The sequence below is a fragment of the Triticum aestivum genome, chromosome 3B, assembly GCF_018294505.1.
Source record: "Triticum aestivum cultivar Chinese Spring chromosome 3B, IWGSC CS RefSeq v2.1, whole genome shotgun sequence".
Classification (NCBI taxonomy): domain Eukaryota; kingdom Viridiplantae; phylum Streptophyta; class Magnoliopsida; order Poales; family Poaceae; genus Triticum; species Triticum aestivum.
In genome coordinates this window covers 429487177-429511011 of record NC_057801.1, presented here as the reverse complement: position 1 = coordinate 429511011, position 23835 = coordinate 429487177, and the positions used below count along the sequence as shown (strand labels likewise).

At 43.3% G+C, this 23835-nt stretch overlaps 1 protein-coding gene across 1 annotated transcript; it reads left to right on the top strand.

Moving 5' to 3' along the window:
- Positions 1-18897: 18897 nt before the first annotated feature.
- On the top strand, positions 18898-23499 carry LOC123070194 (peptide deformylase 1B, chloroplastic). Its single transcript, XM_044493265.1, has 7 exons — positions 18898-19189; positions 19281-19419; positions 20007-20199; positions 22188-22298; positions 22580-22642; positions 23106-23216; positions 23311-23499. The coding sequence occupies exons 1-6, from the start codon at positions 18982-18984 to the stop codon at positions 23202-23204; spliced, it is 813 nt and encodes a 270-aa protein (XP_044349200.1). The 5' UTR covers positions 18898-18981; the 3' UTR covers positions 23205-23216; positions 23311-23499.
- The last annotated feature ends 336 nt before the right edge of the window (positions 23500-23835 follow it).

Below are 23835 nucleotides of genomic sequence, written 5' to 3'. Positions count from 1 at the left end.
CCACAAAGGAGCCGTCAAGCCAGGTAACGTTGGGCATCCTGCCCACCATGGCGCCTACGCACTCCGCTTGCTGGTCACTTACGATCTTCGGCTACACGCAGAAGATTTGTAGGCACAGGCCGAAGTGGTGCTTGATGCGGAGGAAGGCCTCGCACACGACGATAAACACCGAGATGTTGAGGATGAATTTGGGGCTAGATCATGGAAGTCCAGCCCATAGTAAAACATGAGACCGCGGACAAAGGGGTGAAGTGGAAATCTTAGTCCGCGGACGAAATGAGAAAGAAACTCTACTCTTTCCCGAGACTTTGGAGTGGGGGTGATCTGTCCCTCCGCTGGAAGCCTGTGCGCGATGTTTTGTGCCAGGTATCCGGCCACCCGAAGCTTGGTAATGTCCTCCTCCGTGACGGAGGAGGCCATCTGATGACCCACAAGTGTAGGGGATCTATCGTAGTCCTTTCGATAAGTAAGAGTGTCGAACCCAACGAGGAGCAGAAGGAAATGATAAGCGGTTTTCAGTAAGGTTTTCTCTGCAAGCACTAAAATTATAGGTGATAGATAATTTTGTGATAAGATAAATAGTAACGAGTAACAAGTAAACAAAGTAAATAAAGTGCAGCAAGGTGGCCCAATCCTTTATGTAGCAAAGGATAAGCCTGGACAATTTCTAATAATGAGAAAGGAGCTCCCGAGGACACATGGGAATTATCGTCAAGCTAGTTTTCATCACGCTCATATGATTCGCGTTCGGTACTTTGATAATTTGATATGTGGGTGGACCGGTGCTTGGGTACTGCCCTTACTTGGACAAGTATCCCACTTATGATTAACACCTATTGCAAGCGTTCGCAACTACAAAAGAAGTATAAAGGTAAACCTAACCACAACATTAAACACATGGATCCAAATCAGCCCCTAATGAAGCAACGCATAAACTATGGTTTAAACTTCTGTCACTCTAGCAACCCATCATCTACTTATTACTTCCCTATGCCTTCCTCTAGGCCCAAATAATGGTGAAGTGTCATGTAGTCGACGTTCACATAACACCACTAGAGGAAAAGACAACATACATCTCATCAAAATATCGAACGAATACCAAATTCACATGACTACTAATAGCAAGACTTCACCCATGTCCTCAGGAACAAACGTAACTACCCACAAAGCATATTCATGTTCGTAATCAAAGGGGTAATAATATGCGTTAAGGATCTGAACATATGATCTTCCACCAAGTAAACCAATTAGCATCAACTACAAGGAGTAATCAACACTACTAGCAACCCACAGGTACCAATTTGTGGTTTTGATACAAGATTGGATACAAGAGATGAACTAGGGTTTGGAGAGGAGATGGTGCTGGTGAAGATATTGATGAAGATTGACCCCTTCCCGATGAGAGGATCATTGGTGATGACGTTGGTGATGATTTCCCCCTTCCGGAGGGAAGTGTCCCCGGCAGAACAGCTCCGCCAGAGCCTTAGATTGGTTCCGCCAAGGTTTCGCCTCGTGGCGGCGGAGTTTCATCCCGTAAGCTTGCCCACGATTTTTTCCAGGGTAAAAGCCCTCATATAGCAGAAGATGGACACCGGAGGGCCACCAGGGGGCCCAGGAGATAGGGGGCGTGCCCAGTAGGGGGGGGGCACCCTCCTGGACAGGGTGTGGGCCCCCTGGTGTACTTCTTTCGCTCAATAATTCTTATTAATTCCAAAAGTAGGTTTCGTGGAGTTTCAGGATTTTTGGAGCAGTGCAGAATAGGTTTCCAATATTTGCTCCTTTTCCATCCAAAATTCCAGCTGCCGGCATTCCCCCTCTTCATGGTAAACCTTGTAAAATAAGAGAGAATAGCCATAAGTATTGAGATATAAAGTGTAATAACAGCCATTATGCAATAAATATTGATATAAAAGCATGATGCAAAATGGACGTATCAACTCCCCCAAGCTTAGACCTCGCCTGTCCTCAAGCGGAAGCCGATATCAAAAAATATGCCCACATGCTTAGAGGTAGAGGTGTCGATAAAAATAAAATACGGACATGAGGGCATCATGATCAGTCTTATAACAACAACATATATAGATTTTATCATATGATTTCTTATGCTCAAGTAACAATCAATTCACAATGTCAAGTATGGTTCAAAAACATCATCGAGAACTAACAAACTATAATCTCAGTCATTGAAGCAATCGCAATTTATCATAACATCAGAAAGAGTCAGCAATAGAGATTTTCAGCAAGTTCACATACTCAACTATCTTGTAGTCTTCTACAATTGCTAACACTCACGCAATACTTGTGGTTATGGAGTTTCAGCCGGACACTGATAAAGATATGGGCTTATTGTGTTGCCTCCCAATGTATTCACCTTTAGGTGATGACAACAATAATAGCCCATGCTAACTTACATCCAATTGGATATATATATCATGATCTTTCAAACATGAAGAGCTTGCCAAAGGATAAAATGAAAAAGTGAAAAGGTGAGGATCACCTTGACTCAAGCATAAAGTAAAAACATAAAGTAAAAGATATGCCCTTCGCAGAGGGAAGCAGAGGTTGCCATGCACGTTTAGGGTTGGATGCACAAAATCTTAATGCAAAAGAACGTCAATTTGTATTGCCCCTTGTATGTGGACCTTTATTATGCAGTCTGTCGCTTTTATTACTTCCACAACAAGATCGTACAAAGCTTATTTTCTCTGCACTAATAAGTCATACATATTTAGAGAGCAATTTTTATTGTTTGCACCGATGACAACTTACTTGAAGGATCTTACTCAATCCATAGGTAGGTATGGTGGACTCCCATGGAAAAACTGGGTTTAAGGATATTTGGAAGCACAAGTAGTATCTCTACTTGGTGCAAGGAATTTGGCTAGCATGAGGGAGAAAGGCAAGCTCAACATGTTTGGAAGGTCAATAACAATATACTTTAACTGAGATGTGAGAAAACATAAACCATTACGTTGTCTTCCTTGTCCAACGTCAACTCTTTTAGCATGTCATACTTAATGAGTGCTCCCAATCATAAAAGGTGGCCAAAATAATATATTTATATGTAAACCTCTCTTTCCTTATCACTTCCTATTAATTGCAACGATGACCAAAACTACGTTTATCAACTCTCAACAATTTTTATGCCTCATACTTTCTATATGTGAAGTCATCACTAACCATAAGATCAATATGAACTCTTTAATTCTTTCTACTTTCTCAAGATCATAGCAACATATCAAAGCCCTTGACTCAACACTAATCTTTATTATAGATAGCTCACGGACTCAATTACAAAATGAGATCACTAAGCAAAACTCAAAACTACTTGATATCAAAAATTCAATCTACTAGATCAAGATACTACTAAAAGGATCGAACTAAATAAAACAATAAAGGTAGGAGTGTGATGGTGATACGATACCGGGGCACCTCCCCCAAGCTTGGCAGTTGCCAACGGGAGTGCCCATACCTATTTAATTATTTCTCCTTCTTCACGGTTGGTGTTATCATCTTCTTGGAGATGATGCCCTTCAGGATACGGTTCTCCTCCTCAAGCTTATTGACTTGTTGTTTGAGGTTCATGATTTCTTTACGGAGCTTGCCCGTAACGGCCAAAGCTCCCTTTGCCCAAGGATGCTGCATAGCTTCTGGAGAACAAGTGAAGCTCTTTTTCATATTTTCATAAGAAAGAAATCTAAAGTTGGAAGGGGTGACCGAAGTTGGGATAGCCAAGCTAGGTAGTTCCCCCATCATGAATTCTGCTTGGGGACGAGAGGTAACTTCTTGATCTTCCTCCATGGCATATATCCTTTTCAAATCAGCCTCCATCTCATCCTCCGTTGATGGTCCAAAGTGATAAGCATCGCTATTTGCTCATGGACTTGGTGTTGGGTGAGACACCCGACTTTCCCCAACTGACTCTTGAGAAGACATCTTGCTTTTAATCTGCAACAGGAATAGCTCGAAACAAAAACAGAGGATATTTGCGTGATATGGTGGTCAAAACCTTCGGGAGTATATATAATGAATTTTTACCGACCAAAATACATAACGTGCAAGAAAAAGGAGTCCAGGAGGCACACGAGGTGCCCACGAGACAGGGGGCACACCCAGTAAGGGTGGACGCGCCCTCCACTCTCGTGGGGGCCTCATGTCCCTTTCGGACTACTTCTTTCTTCCTAAAATTCTTAAATATTCCAAAACTGATAAAAATTGCCATTGGAGTTGTTTTGGAGTCAGTTTACTTACCGTACCACATACCTATTCCTTTTAGGAGTCTGAAACGTTCTGGAAAGTGTCCCTTATGTATTCCTCTGGGGTTACGGTTTCAATAATATTAGTTTCAACATTGATAGGATTACCTGAAATATAATGTTTAATTCTTTGACCGTTTACCACCCTTGGACTTGTGCCTTCGAAGTTGTTGATTTTTATGGCACCAGAACGATAGACATCCTCGATAACGTAAGGAGCTTCCCATTTAGAGAGAAGTTTTCCTGCAAAAAATCTTAAACGGGAGTTGAATAATAACACATAATCTCCTACGTTAAACTCACGCTTTTGTATCCTTTTATCATGCCAGCGTTTGACTTTTTCTTTGAAAAGCTTGGCATTCTCATAGGCTTGGGTTCTCCATTCATCAAGTGAGCTAATATCAAACAACCTCTTCTCACCGGCAAGTTTGAAGTCATAGTTGAGCTCTTTAATAGCCCAATATGCTTTATGTTCAAGTTCAAGAGGTAAATGACATGCTTTTCCATAAACCATCTTATATGGAGACATACCCATAGGATTTTTGTATGCAGTTCTATAGGCCCATAATGCATCATCAAGTTTTTGGACCAATTCTTTCTAGATCTGTTCACAGTCTTTTGCAAAATTAATTTGAGCTCTCTATTGCTCAACTCTACTTGACCACTAGACTGCGGATGATAAGGAGATGCGATTCTATGATTGACATCATACTTAGCAAGCATCTTACAGAAAGCACCATGAATAAAATGTGAACCACCATCAGTCATAAGATATCTAGGGACTCCAAACCTCGGAAAAATAACTTCTTTAAGCATTTTAATAGAAGTGTTATGATCAGCACTACTAGTTGGAATAGCTTCTACCCACTTAGTAACGTAATCAACAGCAACTAAAATATGTGTGTAACCATTAGAGGCAGGAAAAGGTCCCATATAATCAAAGCCCCAAACATCAAATGGTTCAATAACAAGAGAATAATTCATAGGCATTTCTTGACGTCTACTAATGTTACCTATTCTTTGACATTCATCACAAGATAAGACAAAGTTACGAGCATCCTTGAAGAGAGTAGGCCAATAAAAACTAGATTGTAGTACCTTGTGTGCAGTTCTATCTCCAGCGTGGTGCCCTCCGTAGGATTCAGAATGACACTTGCTAGGATCTGTTCCTGTTCATGCTCAGGCACACAACGTCTAATAACACCATCTACTCCTTCTTTATAAAGGTGTGGGTCATCCCAAAAGTAATGTCTTAAATCATAAAATAACTTTTTCTTTTGCTGGTATGTGAAACTAGGAGGTATAAATTTAGCAACAATGTAATTAGCATAGTCAGCATACCAAGGAGCAGTATGAGAAGCATTAATGACCGCTAATTGTTCATCAGGAAAGCTATCATCAATAGGCAGTGGGTCATCAAGAACATTCTCTAACCTAGACAAGTTGTCTGCAACGGGGTTCTCAGCTCCCTTTCTATCAATAATATGCAAATCAAATTCTTGGAGCAGGAGAACCCATCTAATGAGTCTAGGCTTAGCATCTTTCTTTTCCATAAGATATTTAATAGCAGCATGATCAGTGTGAATAGTAACTTTGGAATCAACAATATAAGGTCTAAACTTATCACATGCAAACACAACTGCTAAGAACTCTTTTTCAGTAGTAGCATAATTCTTTGGGCAGTATCAAGAGTCTTACTAGCATACTGGATAACATTCAATTTCTTATCAACTCTTTGCCCTAGAACAACACCTACAGCATAATCACTAGCATCACACATAATTTCAAAAGGTAAATTCCAATCAGGTGGCTGAACAATAGGTGCAGTGATCAAAGCTTTCTTAAGTATTTCAAATGCTTCTACACAATCATCATCAAAGACAAAAGGAATATATTTTTGCAATAAATTAGTCAAAGGCCTAGAGATTTTAGAAAAGTCCTTAATGAACCTCCTATAAAAACTGGCATGACCAAGGAAACTTCTTATACCTTTTATGTCCTTGGGACATGGCATCTTTTCAATAGCATCTACTTTGGCTTTGTCAACTTCAATACCTCTCTCGGAAATCTTGTGCCCCAAGACAATGCCTTCATTAACCATAAAGTGACACTTTTCCCAATTCAGGACGAGACTAGTGTCTTCGCATCTCTGCAAAACTCGATCAAGGTTGCTCAAACAATTATCAAAAGAGGATCCATAAACGAGAAGTCATCCATGAATACCTCACAAATCTTTTCACAAAAATCAGAGAATATAGCCATCATGCATCTTTGAAAGGTAGCAGGTGCATTACATAAACCAAAAGGCATACGTCTATAAGCAAAAGTACCGAAAGGGCAAGTAAAAGTAGTTTTTGATTGATCCCCCGCTGACACAGGTATTTGAGAGAAACCAGAATAACCATCTAGAAAGCAAAAATGTGTGTGTTTGGATAGTCTTTCTAGCATTTGATCAATAAAAGGTAAAGGGTAATGATCTTTCTTAGTAGCCTTATTTAATTTACAGAAATCAATTACCATCCTATAACCTGTAATAATTCTTTGCGGGATCAATTCATCTTTATCATTAGGAACTACAGTAATACCTCCCTTTTTAGGAACACAATGGACAGGACTTACCCATTCACTATCAGCAACGGGATAAATTATACCTGCCTCAAGGAGCTTTAGTATCTCCTTTCTTACCACTTCTTTCATCTTGGGATTTAGTCGTCGTTGAGGATCTCTAACTGGTTTGGCATCGTCCTCCAATTTAATTTTGTGTTGGCATAACGTGGGACTAACACCCTTAAGATCATCTAGAGTGTATCCAATAGCAGCTCGGTGCTTCTTCAGAGTTTTCAATAATCTTTCTTCTTCTTGCTCTGAAAGGTTAGCACTAATAATAACAGGATATATTTTCTTTTCATCAAGATAAGCATACTTAAGATTATCAGGTAAAGGTTTGAGTTCAAACATGGGATCACCCTTGGGTGGAGGGGGATCCCCAAGAATTTCAACGGGAAGATTATGTTTCAGCATAGGTTCCTGTTTAAGGAACACTTCATCTATTTCCCTTCTTTCCTTCATAAACATATCATTTTCATGGTCTAGCAAATATTGTTCTAACGGATCAGTAGGAGGCACAGCAATGGAAGCAAGACCAATAATCTCATCCTTACTAGGTGGTTCTCTATCACGAGGTTGTCTATGAAACTTAGCAAAATTAAACTCATGAGACATACCATCTAAGCCAATGGTGACAGTATCTTTTTCACAATCAATCTTAGCACTAGCTGTATTCAAGAAGGGTCTACCAAAAATAATGGGACAGAAGGCATCTTGTGGGGAAGCAAGAACAAGAAAATCAGCAGGGTATTTAACTTTCCCACACAAAACTTCAACATCTCTAACAATCCCAACAGGTTTAATGGTATCCCTATTAGCAAGCTTAATAGTAACATCAATGTCTTCTAATTCAACGGGTGCAATGTCGTGCATAATTTCTTTATATAAATCATAAGGTATAGCACTAGCACTAGCACCCATATCACATAAACCATGATAACAATGATCTCCTATTTTAACAGAAATAACAGGCATGCCTACGACAGGTCTATGTATCTTAGTATCTGGTCTAGCAATATTAGCAGTTTCATCACAGAAATAAATAACATGCCCATCTAAATCATCATCCAAGAGATCTTTAACCATAGCAATACTAGGTTCAACATTGATTTGCTCAGGAGGTGTATAAGTCCTAGTATTACTCTTACGAACAACAGTCGAAGTTTTAGCATGATCCTTTATCCTAACAGGAAATGGGGGTTTCTCAACATAAGTAGTAGGAACAGTAGGATCACTATAGGTAATAGTCTTTTCTTCGACTGTAATAGGTGCAACTACTTTCACTTCAACAGGAGGATTATATTTAAACCACTTCTCTTTAGGGAGATCAACGTGAGTAGCAAAAGATTCACAGAAAGAAGCTACTATCTCAGAGTCAAGTCCATACTTAGTGCTAAATCCACGAAAAGCATCGGTATCCATAAAAGATTTAACACAATCGAACTTAGGTGTCATACCTGACTCCTTACCATCGTCGGAACCCCAATCTTCAGAGTTGCGTTTAATTCTTTCCAATAAGTCCCATTTGAAATCAATAGTCTTCAGCATATAAGAACCAGCACAGGAAGTATCGAGCAGGTTGCGATTATTAAGAGAAAGCCGAGCATAAAATTTTGAATAATCATTTCCCGGGAGAGCTCATGATTGGGGCATGAATATAACATTGACTTAAGCCTCCCCCAAGCTTGAGCGATGCTTTGTCCGCTGCGAGGCCAGAAATTATATATGTAATTACGATCACGATGAACAAGATGCATAGGGTAGAACTTTTGGTGAAATTCCAACTTCAATCGCTTATAATTCCAAGATCTCGTATCATCACATAGCCTATACCATGTCAATGCATCTCCCTTCAAAGATAAAGGGAAGACCTTCCTTTTGACAACATCATCGGAATACCTGCAAGCTTAAATAATCCACAAACTTCATCCACAAAGATAAGGTGTAAATCGGGATGCAATGTTCCATCTCCTGTAAATGGATTAGCTAGCAGTTTCTCTATCATACCCGAAGGAATCTCAAAGTAAATATTTTCATAAAGTTCAGTAGGTTGAGGAGCAACTCTTTGCTCTTCTGGTCGGGGTGAAGATACCCCGAACAAGCCCCTCAAAGGATTAGTTTCCATAGTGACAAGTAACAGAAAATTTCAGCACACTATATAAATGTTTCCTTACCAAGTTCCACTCACCAAAAGCGCTACACTCCCCGGCAACGGCGCCAGAAAAGAGTCTTGATGACCCACAAGTGTAGGGGATCTATCGCAGTCCTTTCGATAAGTAAGAGTGTCGAACCCAACGAGGAGCAGAAGGAAATGATAAGCGGTTTTCAGTAAGGTTTTCTCTGCAAGCACTGAAATTGTAGGTGATAGATAGTTTTGTGATAAGATAAATAGTAATGAGTAACAAGTAAACAAAGTAAATAAAGTGCAGCAAGGTGGCCCAATCCTTTATGTAGCAAAGGATAAGCCTGGACAATTTCTAATAATGAGAAAGGAGCTCCCGAGGACACATGGGAATTATCGTCAAGCTAGTTTTCATCACGCTCATATGATTCGCGTTCGGTACTTTGATAATTTGATATGTGGGTGGACCGGTGCTTGGGTACTGCCCTTACTTGGACAAGCATCCCACTTATGATTAACCCCTATTGCAAGCGTCCGCAACTACAAAAGAAGTATTAAGGTAAACCTAACCACAACATTAAACATATGGATCCAAATCAGCCCCTAACGAAGCAACACATAAACTAGGGTTTAAGCTTCTGTCACTCTAGCAACCCATCATCTACTTATTACTTCCCTATGCCTTCCTCTAGGCCCAAATAATGGTGAAGTGTCATGTAGTCGACGTTCACATAACACCACTAGAGGAAAAGACAACATACATCTCATCAAAATATCGAACGAATACCAAATTCACATGACTACTAATAGCAAGACTTCACCCATGTCCTCAGGAACAAACGTAACTACTCACAAAGCATATTCATGTTCATAATCAGAGGGGTAATAATATGCATTAAGGATCTGAACATATGATCTTCCACCAAGTAAACCAATTAGCATCAACTACAAGGAGTAATCAACACTACTAGCAACCCACAGGTACCAATTTGTGGTTTTGATACAAGATTGGATACAAGAGATGAACTAGGGTTTGAGAGGAGATGGTGCTGGTGAAGATGTTGATGGAGATTGACCCCTCCCGATGAGAGGATCGTTGGTGATGACGTTGGTGATGATTTCCCCCTCCCGGAGGGAAGTGTCCCCGGCAGAACAGCTCCGCCAGAGCCCTAGATTGTTCGCCAAGGTTCCGCCTCGTGGCGGCGGAGTTTCGTCCCGTAAGCTTGCCCACGATTTTTTCCAGGGTAAAAGCCTCATATAGCAGAAGATGGACACCGGAGGGCCACCAGGGGGCCCAGGAGACAGGGGCGCGCCCAGTAGGGGGGGCGCGCCCCCCACCCTCCTGGACAAGGTGTGGGCCCCCTGGTGTACTTCTTCCGCTCAATAATTCTTAATAAATCCAAAAATATGTTTCGTGGAGTTTCAGGACTTTTGGAGCAGTGCAGAATAGGTTTCCAATGTTTGCTCCTTTTCTAGCCAGAATTCCAGCTGCCGGCATTCCCCCTCTTCATGGTAAACCTTGTAAAATAAGAGAGAATAGCCATAAGTATTGAGATATAATGTGTAATAACAGCCCATAATTCAATAAATATTGATATAAAAGCATGATGCAAAATGGACGTATCACCATCCACTTGCCTCCCACTCCGGACATACTGCGAATGGTCCTACGGAGAAGGTGAGAACTTGGGCGCTTGGGCTCGAGAGTGCGAGAATGGATGAGCAAAGGAGGAAGAAGGTGTGGGTAAAAATGGGAGATCCTTATCTCTTTATAGAGGTGGCGAAAACTGTGCGCCTCCCCGCTTGCCTGATGAAATCGCTTATTTTCCAAGCGCCACATTGGATGGCACGGTTGGGTTACCCGTACCCGTATTAATGAGGATCCCGTGATAAGGGGACATGATCTCTGCTTCGACAATACGTGCCGAGGAAACCGCCTCGCAATATGTGCGGTGGCTGGTTGTGGGAAAACGGTTCGAATAATGACTATGTCACGTTATATAAAGTTGTCAGCAGATTATATTTGTGGAATATTGTTCTCTCTACGGTGGTATGTGAAAATCGTCTTGCAGAGCCGGACACGATTTAAGTATTCGAGATTTACTTTGGAGTATTCGAAGATGAAACCCGCCTTGCAATGCCGAAGACAATCTGCACGTCGGACTCATCATCATTGAAGCCTGGTTCAGGGGCTACTGAGGGAGTCCTGGATAAGGGGGTATCCGGACAGCCGGACTATATACTTTGGCCGGACTGTTGGACTATGAAGATACAAGATTCAAGACTTCATCCCGTGTCCGGACGGGACTCTCCTTTGCGTGGAAGGCAAGCTTGGCGATTCGGATGATAGATCTCCTTCTTTGTAACCGACTCCATGTAACCCTAGCCTCCTCCAGTGTCTATATAAACCGGAGGGTTTAGTCTGTAGGACAAGAACAATCATAATCATAGGCTAGCTCCTAGGGTTTAGCCTCTATGATCTCGTGGTAGATCAACTCTTGTAATACTCATATCATCAAGATCAATCAAGCAGGAAGTAGGGTATTACCTTCATCGAGAGGGCCCGAACCTGGGTAAAACATCGTGTCCCCTGCCTCCTGTTACCATTAGCCTTAGATGCACAGTTCGGGACCCCCTACCCGAGATCCGCCGGTTTTGACACCGACAGGCACCACAAGCTGCTTCACAAGTCCGAAGTAGCTGCTTGGCATGGGCTCAGCAGGCCATAACCGGATTATCAGGACCTTCATGGCTAGTTCGGCCGCCTTGTGCAGCTCGACCAGCTGTTTCAGCTGGTCGCTAAAGGGCACTTGATGTTCTGGTCCAAGGTATTGAGACCAGAACAACTTCTCCGTAGAGCTCCCTTCTTCGGCTCGATAGAACTCTGCAGCATCTGATATGCTGCACGGCAGATCCGCAAACGCTCCCCGAGAGCTCCAAATTCGGGTAAGTAAAAGGAATGTTTCCTTCACATACTTGCTTTGCATAATGAAAGCCTTACCTGCCACGATCTTCTTGGCCGCCTGGATTTCCTGGAGGGCGCTCTGGGCTTCGGCTCAGGCATCTTGTGCGCTCTGGCGGGCCTTGGCAAGTTCGGACTCTTGAGTCTTAGAATCACGCTCCAAGGACTCGTACTTCTTAACGGCGTCTTGGAGCTCTTGCTGGACCTCGCTGACCCGGGCCTCCTGCTTCTCGCGTGCGGTGCGTTCCTTGGCCGCTTTGTCCTCGGCCTCGGCTAACGCCTTCTTGAGGGCTGCCACCTCGATCGTGGCCCCTAATATGACCCTTTAGTCAGTGCGAACCATTCATCCTTCCTAAATATACACACAGGTTACTACATACCTTTGCTTTCTTCTAGCTGCTTCTTCACGAGGCCGAGCTCTTCCTCGGCCAATTCTACTTTAGTTTGGAGACCTCCATAGTATGAGCAGCTGCAGCCAGCAGCGATGCCTGCTTACTCACATAGACATCCTATGTTAGACTCCTGCGAAAATTATTTTGATCCTCTGTTCGACTTTTCTTTCCGAACACCGAACAGAGCATCAGGGGCTACTGTCTACATTGTGATATTCTTTTACAATTATATTACTTACCTCAAAGCCTGTTAGAAGGCTAGTGCAGGCTTCTGTCAGTCCGCTTTTGGCGGACTGGACCTTCTCAATCATCGTACTCATAAGAGTACGATGTTCTTCCATAATGGAAGCGCCTTGCAGCGCTTCCAGTAATCTATCTGGTGCCTCTGGATGGACAGAGGTCACCGGTGGAGTTGGCTCACCCCCCTTGTGTGAAAGAGGCGGCATGCCTGAATCCGGAGCCACTTGGGTCTCTGGAGCTGTATTCGGCTGTGGGCCGAATTGGATACGGCCCCCATCGTCGGTGTCCATAGGGGTCTGTCCCCCCATGTGTTCGGTAACCGGGGTTTTGCCCTCCGGCACCACCGGGACGGCCTCCTGACCCTCTCCCTGGCCTAGGATCCTTTGAGACAACACCTCGGTGTTGTCCGCGGCCTTGGGGGAGGAGGCCGTTGGAAGGGACTCGCTGTTCATCGCCGACGGGTCCAGCGATCCCTCTAAAGAGGAGGATAGATCGATGTTGGACTGAGCCGGACTGCAAGTACATGATCTGGCCTATTAAAAGCAATAAAGTAAAAAGGTCGGATATATTACTGTGTCCGGATACTTACGATTTGGCCAGGGGCTTGACCCTGGGTTCCCACTCCCTGCTGCTGTTGGTGGCCGCCGCGGAGTTGTCCGGAAGGGAAGTCTTCCCCTTCTTGGACGCCTCGGCCTCCCCATGTGTGGAGGCTGCCCTTTTATTTCTTCCCCCAACAGGGGGGAATAGATCTCCTCTTCTTCTTCCTCCTCCTCCTCCTCCTCCTCCTCGTCTCCAGCAACGGAGGAGTGATCCTCGACGTCTTCGGACATCGCGTCCGAAGCGCCCTTGCGATGGAGACCATCTCTGGTCCCCTTGGCCGTCTTCTTGGCCGTCTTCTTGGCCTTCTTCTCCGGCACCTCATAAGGTGCCGGAAACAACATCTTCGTCAGGAGTGGGGTTTCTTGGTCTTCGGGTAGCGGAGCCGGGCAGTTAATCCGCCCCGCTATCTCTATCCAAGCCTGAAAAATTGATAGGAAGGCTTAGGTTCCTTCCCCAAAATATGCCGCTAAAGGGTATACCTTGAAAACATGAAAGAACTTACCGAATTAGCCTGGCATTTCAAGATAAGCCCACGATCCTCGGTCGTGGGCAGTGGTGTCTCGTCGGCCTTGAACATCACCTTCCAGATGTCTTCATGCGTTGTGCCAAAGAGCTCTAGTAGCGTCTGGTGCCTGGCCGGATCGAACTCCCACAAATAGCAAGTCCGGCGTTGGCACAGAAGGATCTGGTGAATGAGCATAACCTAGATCACGTTGACGAGCTTGATTCTCTTGGTTATCATGTTCTGGACGCACGTCTGGAGCCCAGTCAGCTCATCTGAAGAACCCCAGGTCAGGCCCTTCTCTTGCCAGGAGGTGAGCCGCATCGGAACTCCGAATCATAATTCAGGGGTCGCCGGCCAGTTGGTGTCGCGCGACTCGGTGATGTAGAACCACCCCGACTGCCACCCCTTCACCGTCTCCACAAAGGAGACCTTGGGCCAGGTGACGTTGGGCATCTTCCCCACCATGGCACCCCCGCACTTAGCTTGTTGGCCGCTCACCATCTTGGGCTTCACATTGAAGGTCTTCAGCCATAGGCCGAAGTGGGGTGGGATGCAGAGAAAGGCCTCGCACACGACAATGAATGCCGAGATGTTGAGGATAGAGTTGGGGGCCAAATCATGGAAGTCCAGCCCGTAGTAAAACATCAGTCCGCGGACAAACGGGTGGAGAGGGAATCCCAGCCCGCGAACAAAGTGTGTGAGAAACACAACCCTCTCATGGGGCTCTGGGGTAGGGACGATCTGTCCCTTGGCCGGAAGTCGACGAACGATTTCCTTGGCCAGGTAACCGGCCTCCCGGAGCTCCTTGATGTCCTTCTTCTTGACAGAAGAGGCCATCCACTTGCCTCCACCTTCGGATCTGGACATGGTTGGAGTGCTTTTTTGGGCGAAGAAAGCTAAAGCTTGGGCGTTGGAGCTCGAGAATGGATGGGCATAGGAAGGAGAAGGCATGGGTGAACAAGGATGAATCCTTATCCCTTTATAAAGGCAGTAAAAGTCATGCGCCTCCCTGCTCACCTTAAAATCCACCCATTCCCCAAGCATCGTGCAGATGACACGGTTGGGTTGCCCATGCCCGTATTGATGAGAATCCCGTGATAAGGGGACATGGTCTATGCTTCGACAAGACGTGCCAATGAAACCGCACCTCGAAATACAGAGCGGCGGGCTAAAGACGGTTTGAATAATGACTGGGCAATGGTGTGATGTCACGCTACAAAAATTTGTCAGCGGATCGGACTCGTGAAATATTATACTCTCTACGGTTGTGTGTGGTACTTGTTTTGCAGAACCGGACACATTTTCTATGTTTGAAAGGCTATGTTGGAATATTCGGAGGAGGAACCCGCCTTGCAATGCCGAATACATCTGCGCGCCGGACTCATCGTCATTGAAGCCTGGTTCAGGGGCTAATGAGGGAGTCCTGGATTAAGGGGTCCTTAGACAGCCGGACTGTATACTTTGGCCGGACTGTTGGACTATGAAGATACAAGATAGAAGACTTCGTCCCGTGTCCGGATGGGACTCTCCTTTGCGTGGAAGGCAAGCTTGGCGATTCGGATATGTGGATTCCTTTCTCTATAACCGACTTTGTACAACCCTAGCCCCCCCCGGTGTCTATATAAACCGGAGGATTCATACTTCTAGGGTTTAGTCACAACAATCATATCCTCATAGGCTAGACGTCTAGGGTTTAGCCACTACGATCTTGTGGTAGATCAACTCTTGTAATACTCATATTCATCAAGATCTATCAAGCAGGAAGTAGAGTATTACCTGCATAGAGAGGGCCCGCCTGGGTAAACATTGTGTCCCCTGCCTCCTGTTACCATTAGCCTTAGACGCACAGTTCGGGACCCCCTACCCGAGATCCACCGGTTTTGACACCGATAATATGCCCTAGAGGCAATAATAAAGTTGTTATTATTATATTTCCTTATTCATGATAAAGGTTTATTATTCATGCTAGAATTGTATTGACCGGAAACTTAAATACATGTGTGGATACATAAACAAATACCATGTCCAGAATAGCTCGTTGATCAAAAGATGGTTAAGGTTTCCTAACCATAGACATGAGTTGTCATTTGATAACGGGATCACATCATTAGGAGAATGATGTGATGGACAAGACCCAACCGTTAGCATAGCATATGATCGTTCAGTTTATTGCTACTACTTTCTTAATGTCAAATACATGTTTCTTCAACCATGAGATCATGCAACTCCTGGACTCCGAAGGAATGCCTTGTGTGCCATCAAACGTCACAACGTAACTGGGTGATCATAAATGTTCTCTACATGTATCTCCGAAGGTGTCTATTGAGTTGGCATGGATCGAGATTGGGATTTGTCACTTCATATGACGGAGATGTATCTCTGGGCCCTCTCGGTAATACAACATCACAAGAAGCTTGCAAGAAAAGTGACTAAGGAGTTAGTTACGGGATGATGTATTATGGAACGAGTAAAGAGACTTGCCGGTAACGAGATTGAACTAGGTATGGAGATACCGACAATCGAGTCTCGGGCAAGTAATATACCGATTGACAAAGGGAACTACGTATGTTGTCATAAAGGTTCGAACGATAAAAATCTTTGTAGAATATGTAGGAACCAATATGGGCATCCAGGTCACGCTATTGGTTATTGACCAGAGAAGCGTCTCGGTCATGTCTACATCATTCTTGAACCCGTAGGGTCCGTACGCTTAATGTTCGTTAACGATATAGTATTATATGAGTTATGTATGTTTGTGAGTGAATGTTGTCAGAGTCCCAGATGAGATCACGGACATGACAAGGAGCTCAGGAATGGTCCGGAGGTAAAGATTGATATATAGGATGATATGGTTAGGGCAAGGAGTAAGCCCCACGGGGCTTTAGGTCAGTGCAAAAGGAAGTTTTGCGGAGGTCAGGGACCAGACGCCAGGGACCATGGCGTCCGGCCCTGGGCCAGACGCCGAGGACCGTGGCGTATGGTACTGGAAACCGAGAAGGACTCTTCCTTGCGTTCCAAACCAACTTTGAGGAGGCTCTTTCTCCAAGAAACTACCCCAGGGCTCAATATATAAATAGAGGAGCAGGGCTAGCCCCTAGAACACATGAAGATTCACCATGCCGTGTGACGGCAACCCCGCCCCCTCCAGTTTATCCTCCGTCATAGTTTCCGTTGTGCTTGGCGAAGCCCTGCGGAGATTGTTCTTCACCACCACCATCACCATGCCGTCGTGCTGCCGGAACTCATCTACTACTTCGCCTCTCTTGCTGGATCAAGAAGGCGAGGACGTCATCGAGTTGAACGTGTGCTGAATGCAGAGGTGCCATACACTTGATACTTCATTGGGACAGATCGTGAAGGTATATGACTACACCAACCACGTTGATAAACGCTTCGCTTAGCAATCTTAAAGGGTATGAAGATACTCTTCCCCTCTCGTAGTTATGCATCTCCATGGATAGATCTTGCGTGTGCATAGATTTTTTTTGTTTTCCATGAAACGTTCCCCAAGAAAGTAAGCATTGGATAGTATTGGCGATCTTAAGGCCCCGGGTATGGATGGGCTTCCAACACTTTTCTATCAGCATTACTGGAGTTTGGTTGGTGATTCTGTGATGCCAGAGGTTTTGCATGTATTGCGAGGCGGCAACATGTCGGAGGGATGGAACGACACTCTGGCAGTGTTAATCCCAAAGGTACAAAATCCAGAGACTCTGAAAGATTTACGCCCAATTAGCCTTTGCAATGTAGTGTACAAGCTCGTGTCCAAGGCCTTGGCCAACCGGTTGAAAACTATATTGGAAGATATTATTTCACCTAATCAGAGTGCCTTTGTGCCCGGGAGATTGATATCAGATAACACGATCTTGACATATGAGATGACCCGCTTCTTCAAGAGGAAAAGGTCGGGGAGCACAAGCTTTGCAGCCCTCAAGTTATATATGAGCAAGGCATACAATCGTGTCGAGTGGGGTTTTCTCGAGAAGGTCATGAAGTAGGTTGGGTTTGCGCAAGGTTTTATCAAACTCATCAGTATGTGCATAAGGACAGTCAGATTCCGATTTAAGGTGAACGAGTCATGCACTGAACAAGTGATCCGAGGCCGTGGGCTGCGACAGGGTGATCCAATATCACCGTATATCTTCACATTATACTACTTCAGGCGGAACAAAATGAACACATCAAGTCATCTACTGTTCGTGGACTCACTTCTCCTGTTCGAAGCCAACCCGGAGAGCATCGCTGCAATCAATCAGATCCTACATGTCTATGAGATGGGCTCCTGTCAGGTGATAAACAGAGACAATTGTGCTATCCTCTTTAGCTAGGGCTGGGCATATAAACCGAAAACCGATGTCCCGAACCGAATTAACCGGCACCGAAGCCGAATTCACCGAAACCGGGAACTTCGGTTGTATGTCCGGTTGCCATTTGATGAAAACCGAATTTTGTCCGGTGAATTCGGGTTTATTGCTGGGGTAACCGAATAGACCGAAACCCGAGAAAACATAGGGGTCCGACCTGCACGTCTGTTGCTGTACTCAAGTGCTCTTTCCACTTCTCGAGTGCACTGAGTCCAACGGCCGCATCAGGAAGAGGCGAACCTGAGTAGTACCACAGTGAGCCACCGTCGCTATATATTTTGTCTAAAAGACAAAGTACTAGTAGTAGTACTTCTCTGGGGTACTACCTCCGTCCTGGTTTATAGGTCCCCTTGACTAAAGGAGCTGCCACCGCTAATTTTATAGAGTAAAGTTTTGCTCGGGAGAATCAATAGCAGTAGTGGCTACTAGTAGCTAGTACACAGACCTATAAGCACTGCACAGAATAAAAGTATAGATGCTCCTGCTGCTAGTATGTGTACTGTACATTCATCAGAATAGAGGTAGTGATTCCGTCTGTTATTTACTCGGTGCTGTTCGGTAGAACCGACGACCAAACCGAAATTTCGGTGCAGAGAATCATCAGTTAGCTAATATTCTACTGACCGATCGGTCTGTGCTTTGCCAAAACCGAAATTTTGAATTGACCGAGGAACCGATCCGATCGGTTCGGGGGAACCGAACGCCCAGCCCTCTTTAGCCGCATATATAAAAACAGGAGTTTTAGTCGTAGGGAAAAACAAGCAACAGGTCGTATTTTTCAGATATAAAATAACTGGACGGGCTACAGCCGTCCGATCACGTCGACCTTTTTCTTTGAATGCAATCGGATCACGTCGACCTTGTGGTGCCCGCACAACTCTCCAACGGGGAAAAAAAATCGAACCAGGCCACGAGAAGGGACAGGCCACTACCATGGCGACCGCGTGCTTCCACCTTCGCCTCTGCCCCCGCTTCCGCGCCTTCGCGTCCTTCTCCTCTCGCCCCCTCCTCGCTACCCACCCCAGGACCCTTCCCCTACGACGCACCGGCCCGGCTACGCCGCTCGCCGCCCGCACGCGCCGCGGGTTCGGCTCCTCCATGGCCGCCGCCCCGCCCAACGAGGATGACGACTTTGCCACAGGTTAGCAGCCGCTTCCAGGAACTCTTCGTTACTCGGATTGTAGCTTATATCTCTAATTCTCTTACTACGTTGTTGTTATTGCACGGTGTAGCTGCGGACCTGCGGTTCGACCAGCCGCTCAAGGTAGTGCAGTACCCCGACCCCGTCCTGCGCGCACGCAACAAGCGCATCAACACCTTCGACGACAACCTTCGCTCCCTCGCGGACGAGATGTTTGATGTCATGTACAAGTGAGTCTGGACGTAAAGCCATGTGCCTTTTACCTTGCCTCTGCTGTGCGCACCGGAGCTGTTTGATGAAATGCACATGAGGTTGCCGTGCCACTTTCTTTACTAAATATATGCACGGTATCGTTAATTTGAGCACCACTGGCTTGTAGAAGTCCATATAGTGCTCTGATTTTTGCCTCTTCCTGTATACACTGACTTTCCATACACCCCCAGAGTCGCTAGGTGGTTAGGGACCTTGACACTATCAACCGATAGACAAGAGATGCACATGTGTGCACATCTCCTACGTTCTCTAGTATTTTATATGCATTGCTCTTGTCAAATTAGCAAATTGAGGTGTCATTTATACTCATGAGGCTATCTGAGGCTCTGAGCCCTGGAATGGTCAGGTAGTTGTGCATGAGTGCACATGGTGCTACTGCTATAGTTAATATTTTTTTTTATCTGGGCTATATGTCATATTACTCATTTACTTATGGTGGACCTGAAATGCCTTAGTCATATTCTAGTGGGTGCAAATATCCCGTCATAACCTCATAGGCCTCTCCGCTGTTTTTAGAAAGGATTGACCTGGTTTCATGCTACAGGACTGATGGCATTGGTCTCTCGGCACCACAAGTTGGAGTGAACGTGCAGCTCATGGTATTCAACCCAGCTGGGGTGAAAGGGGAAGGAGAGGAAATTGTCCTTGTCAACCCAGTAGTTTACAAGTTCTCAAAGCGATTGTCAGTCTATGAAGAAGGGTGCTTGTCGTTCCCTGGAATATATGCCAATGTGCTGGTGAGAGTAGCCTTTATCTTTGCTCTTATTAAGATCTAAGTTGTTGGCTGTGTCTGTTCACCTCTTGAGTTACTAGCAATTACTGGTTGCCATCCATTCTATGGAGGACATACGGTTGAGTCAATTATATATTTTTGAGATAACTTTTCAACATTTGCACAAAACCCAGGTGCTATGGTGGCATAAGCATTTAACTGATAACTAGATGATACCCTGCGTGTTGCTGCAAGAATTGATTGAAATACATTTTAAGTAGATGTAGTTGTATGTGATATAAATTTTAAATTAAGAATATAACTAAAATTTGAAATACTATATTTTGGTTAGATTTAGTTCTTTTCGGATAGGAAATTTAAATTTGTAATATAAGAACTAAATTTGAAATACATATGATTTACTATATTTAGTTATTGAGCTGAGTCTTTTCTCATGCATATTTGTATGTTGACTTGTTGAGACTGGGCCTTTTCATGCATGTGTGCATGTTTAGGGAAATAGATTAGTGGGGGCTAACTATTTAGATATAGAAGATATGTACAGAAATAACTTATGTGGAAAAGCACACGCATTAGCTAGTCTCGACACCAATACCAGCTCTGTTCTTGTTTGATAGCGAGAAAGATACATCTTTCATGTGTTGAATTTAATATTTGTCTCATTTGTCATGTGTTGCTTAATTCCAAATTCTGTATATTGTTATAGAAAAAATCCACTCTACAACCCTGAACTATTGCAGGAGCCAGGAGTTCATTTTTCAAACTCGAACTGTAAATCTGGTTGTTTGAACATTGAACTCTTTAATCAGTTTACTTAACCCCTGGCTCTCTCAAGCGGTTTTGTGCTGACTGAGACAACACGTGCCATCATCTTGACATGTCAGCAACTTAAGTGAAAAAGTAAGAATTAAATAATTCAGACAATAAAATGAAATAATAATGATAATGATAATAATAATAATCAGTTTTTTTGGAAAGATCTGTAACTTCCAAGCAATTCACAAATAGTAGAAAGTCATCGGAAACCAGACTCTCTTTTTTTTAGTGAAAGAAAAAAAAGCAGATTCAGTAGTTCTCAGATGACATGTAGCTAAACTTTTTTTAGTGTCAGTTTGAAAAAACCCAAGTTCCGAAAAGGATTTTTTTGGTAGTCAAACTGAAAAATGTCTCAGTAGTCAATCCGAAAAAACTTCTCCCTGAATTTCCTAAATAGTTCATTTTTTTGTAAAAATATATACTCCATCCGATCCGAATTAATTGACGCAGCCTTTATACAATGTCCATTTTACATTGTGTAGAGGCTGCGTCAATTAATTCGGATCTGAGGGAGTATTATTTCTAGATATTTCTTTATTTTTTTAACGTTTTAATTAAGTTGCTGACAAGGCAAGAATAAAGTGATCCACATATGTGCCATATGTGGTCTCAGTTTGCGCAAAACCACTTGGGATAGGGCCAGGGGTGAACTGATTCAACAGTTCAAGATTCGAAAGTAAACTTCTGCAATTTCAGGGTTAAAAGGTTACTTTTTTCATTTTTGTAATCACCTAGAAATATTAGTGATATTTATCAGCCACATAGCCATCTGAAATTAGACCTGCCCCAACACTCTAAATATAATTTCAGTTTGCATTTATAGCAAGTATGACCTGCATGGCTGCATTACTGCAAATAGATTATGTTTTCACAAGTTCAAATTGCTACTGAAAAACCTGAGTACATGAGATTTAGAGTTTAAAGCTTGTTAACATTCACCATACTTATTATCTTAACTATCTATATTATGTCACTAAGCGTTCATATACAAGACAAAAGTATCAGGTATCAAACAAATGATGGGAGTAGGCAAGTTAGGGAATGCAACTAAGATCCACCTTTGTTGATCCTATTATTTAGTATTCTTTTATATTTAGTATTTGCGTTCTTCTGAAAATGGAGGATTTTACTAATGGACTATGGCATTTGCAATTATTTCACCACTGTGCTATGCAGAGACCAGACACTGTTGAAATTGATGCTCAAGATGCTAGTGGAGCAAAGATCAAAGTTAAATTATCAGAGCTATCTGCAAGAGTTTTCCAGCATGAGTTTGATCATTTACAGGCATGGGCTTAACCTTGATCAAACTTAATTTTGTCATGTATTTATGTAAGATTTTTGAATTAAATCTTCCACTTGAGTTCATTTATGTGAATGAAATATTTAATGGCCAACTAAATCCAGTCTATTTCTCTTTACTTCACTGTCCATGTTACTTTTGATCCAACAAACCAATTGGGGTCTGAGGACACCTCAATTTTCGTAATGAAGGGCTTATATTGGTGTGTGAACACATTCAGCACTATAGTCATGTGGCCACTCACCATCAACTTGTGGATTTGCAGGGAATCCTTTTCTTTGACAGAATGACTATGGATGTTGTTGAGAGCATACATGAGCAGCTGAAGGTTAGTAAATGCGAATCCGAAGTAGGTGAAGTTACACCTAGGAATATCATTTGATATTAGTTCTTGTGCTTATATGCTCTCTCAAAAGCCAGCAGTGTTGGAATTATTGGAATAGTGGGGCGCTGCAAATAAGACACTAATGTCCCTCCAAATTTTGCTTTTCTTTTGGGAGAGCATAGACGCACTAATTGTTTGTTGTTATCAACAGGGCTGTTCATGATGAAGATATGATCCTTTTTTTGTATATATGTGTTAGTCTTTCTTGGTTGGAGTTTTTTTTTAATGCTTTGTTGGCTGGAGTTACATGACTTTGGGTTTTTGGTTTGTCAAGATTTGGTATATTTTCTGAATAACATGCTACAAATATTTCTTGAAGCATGTGCGCGTGTGTTTATGTTTTGTTATGCCGTATCTCACTTTGTAACTTTGCTTACGTCTAGTCGAACTTTCTCATTTCCAATAGAATCTTGAGGACAAATACGAGGAAATAACAGGACAAGCAAGCCCTGAAACTATATCAAACTACAGAGGGACAAAGGATGTCGCTAGTTTTTCAAGATGATTGCGTCAGACCGTCAGTCTTCTTCATCTTAAACCTGTCTAGTTCGTGTGTCTTTTCATGTTCTATTAAGCAATTCTGAAATCTTTGTCTGCTACTGTACAAACAGGTTCTGCAAATTTTCCAAGTGCATCATCAAGCTGAGCTACAAATTCAAGTGTTTGTGGAACTGTTTGTTGGTGTATACACTGCTGTCATTCTAGTTTTGGCAGTTTTGCTATGTCTAGTTATGTACAACATTAATGAAATTATATACAGAAATTTCACTATTTATGGATGAAGTATTATTTTCCAACAATGAATATCTGAATAGGATTTTTGTTTGCATGCTATGATATTGGGGATATACTGTACTTTCTCTCTTTCCACGAGACTGTGTTGACCTCTTGTTTTCTCAAAATTTAAAGTACAAAGCAAAGATTACATCCTGGCCTTAGTTGTAACAACCAAATAACTGAGCCATGAATAGCCTTTTAACTGGATAATGCGCAGTGATGTTGGTGCATCTCTTGCATTGGCCAGCATGTATTATACGTACTTGAGAGTTGAGAACACATCATATGCTAGTATATCTTTGTATAACATGGCTGTATGGCCCCATGTCTTTTTGCCATTATGTTTGTTTCTAGCATAG

What these genes read in the sequence shown, in the direction of transcription:
- LOC123070194 (XM_044493265.1), top strand. Translation starts at nt 18,982, where the DNA reads ATGGCGACCGCGTGCTTCCACCTTCGCCTCTGCCCCCGCTTCCGCGCC. An exon ending in GGATGACGACTTTGCCACAG is followed by an intron (nt 19,190 to 19,280) that starts GTTAGCAGCCGC and finishes TGCACGGTGTAG; the next exon opens with CTGCGGACCTGCGGTTCGAC. An exon ending in ATGTTTGATGTCATGTACAA is followed by an intron (nt 19,420 to 20,006) that starts GTGAGTCTGGAC and finishes TTCATGCTACAG; the next exon opens with GACTGATGGCATTGGTCTCT.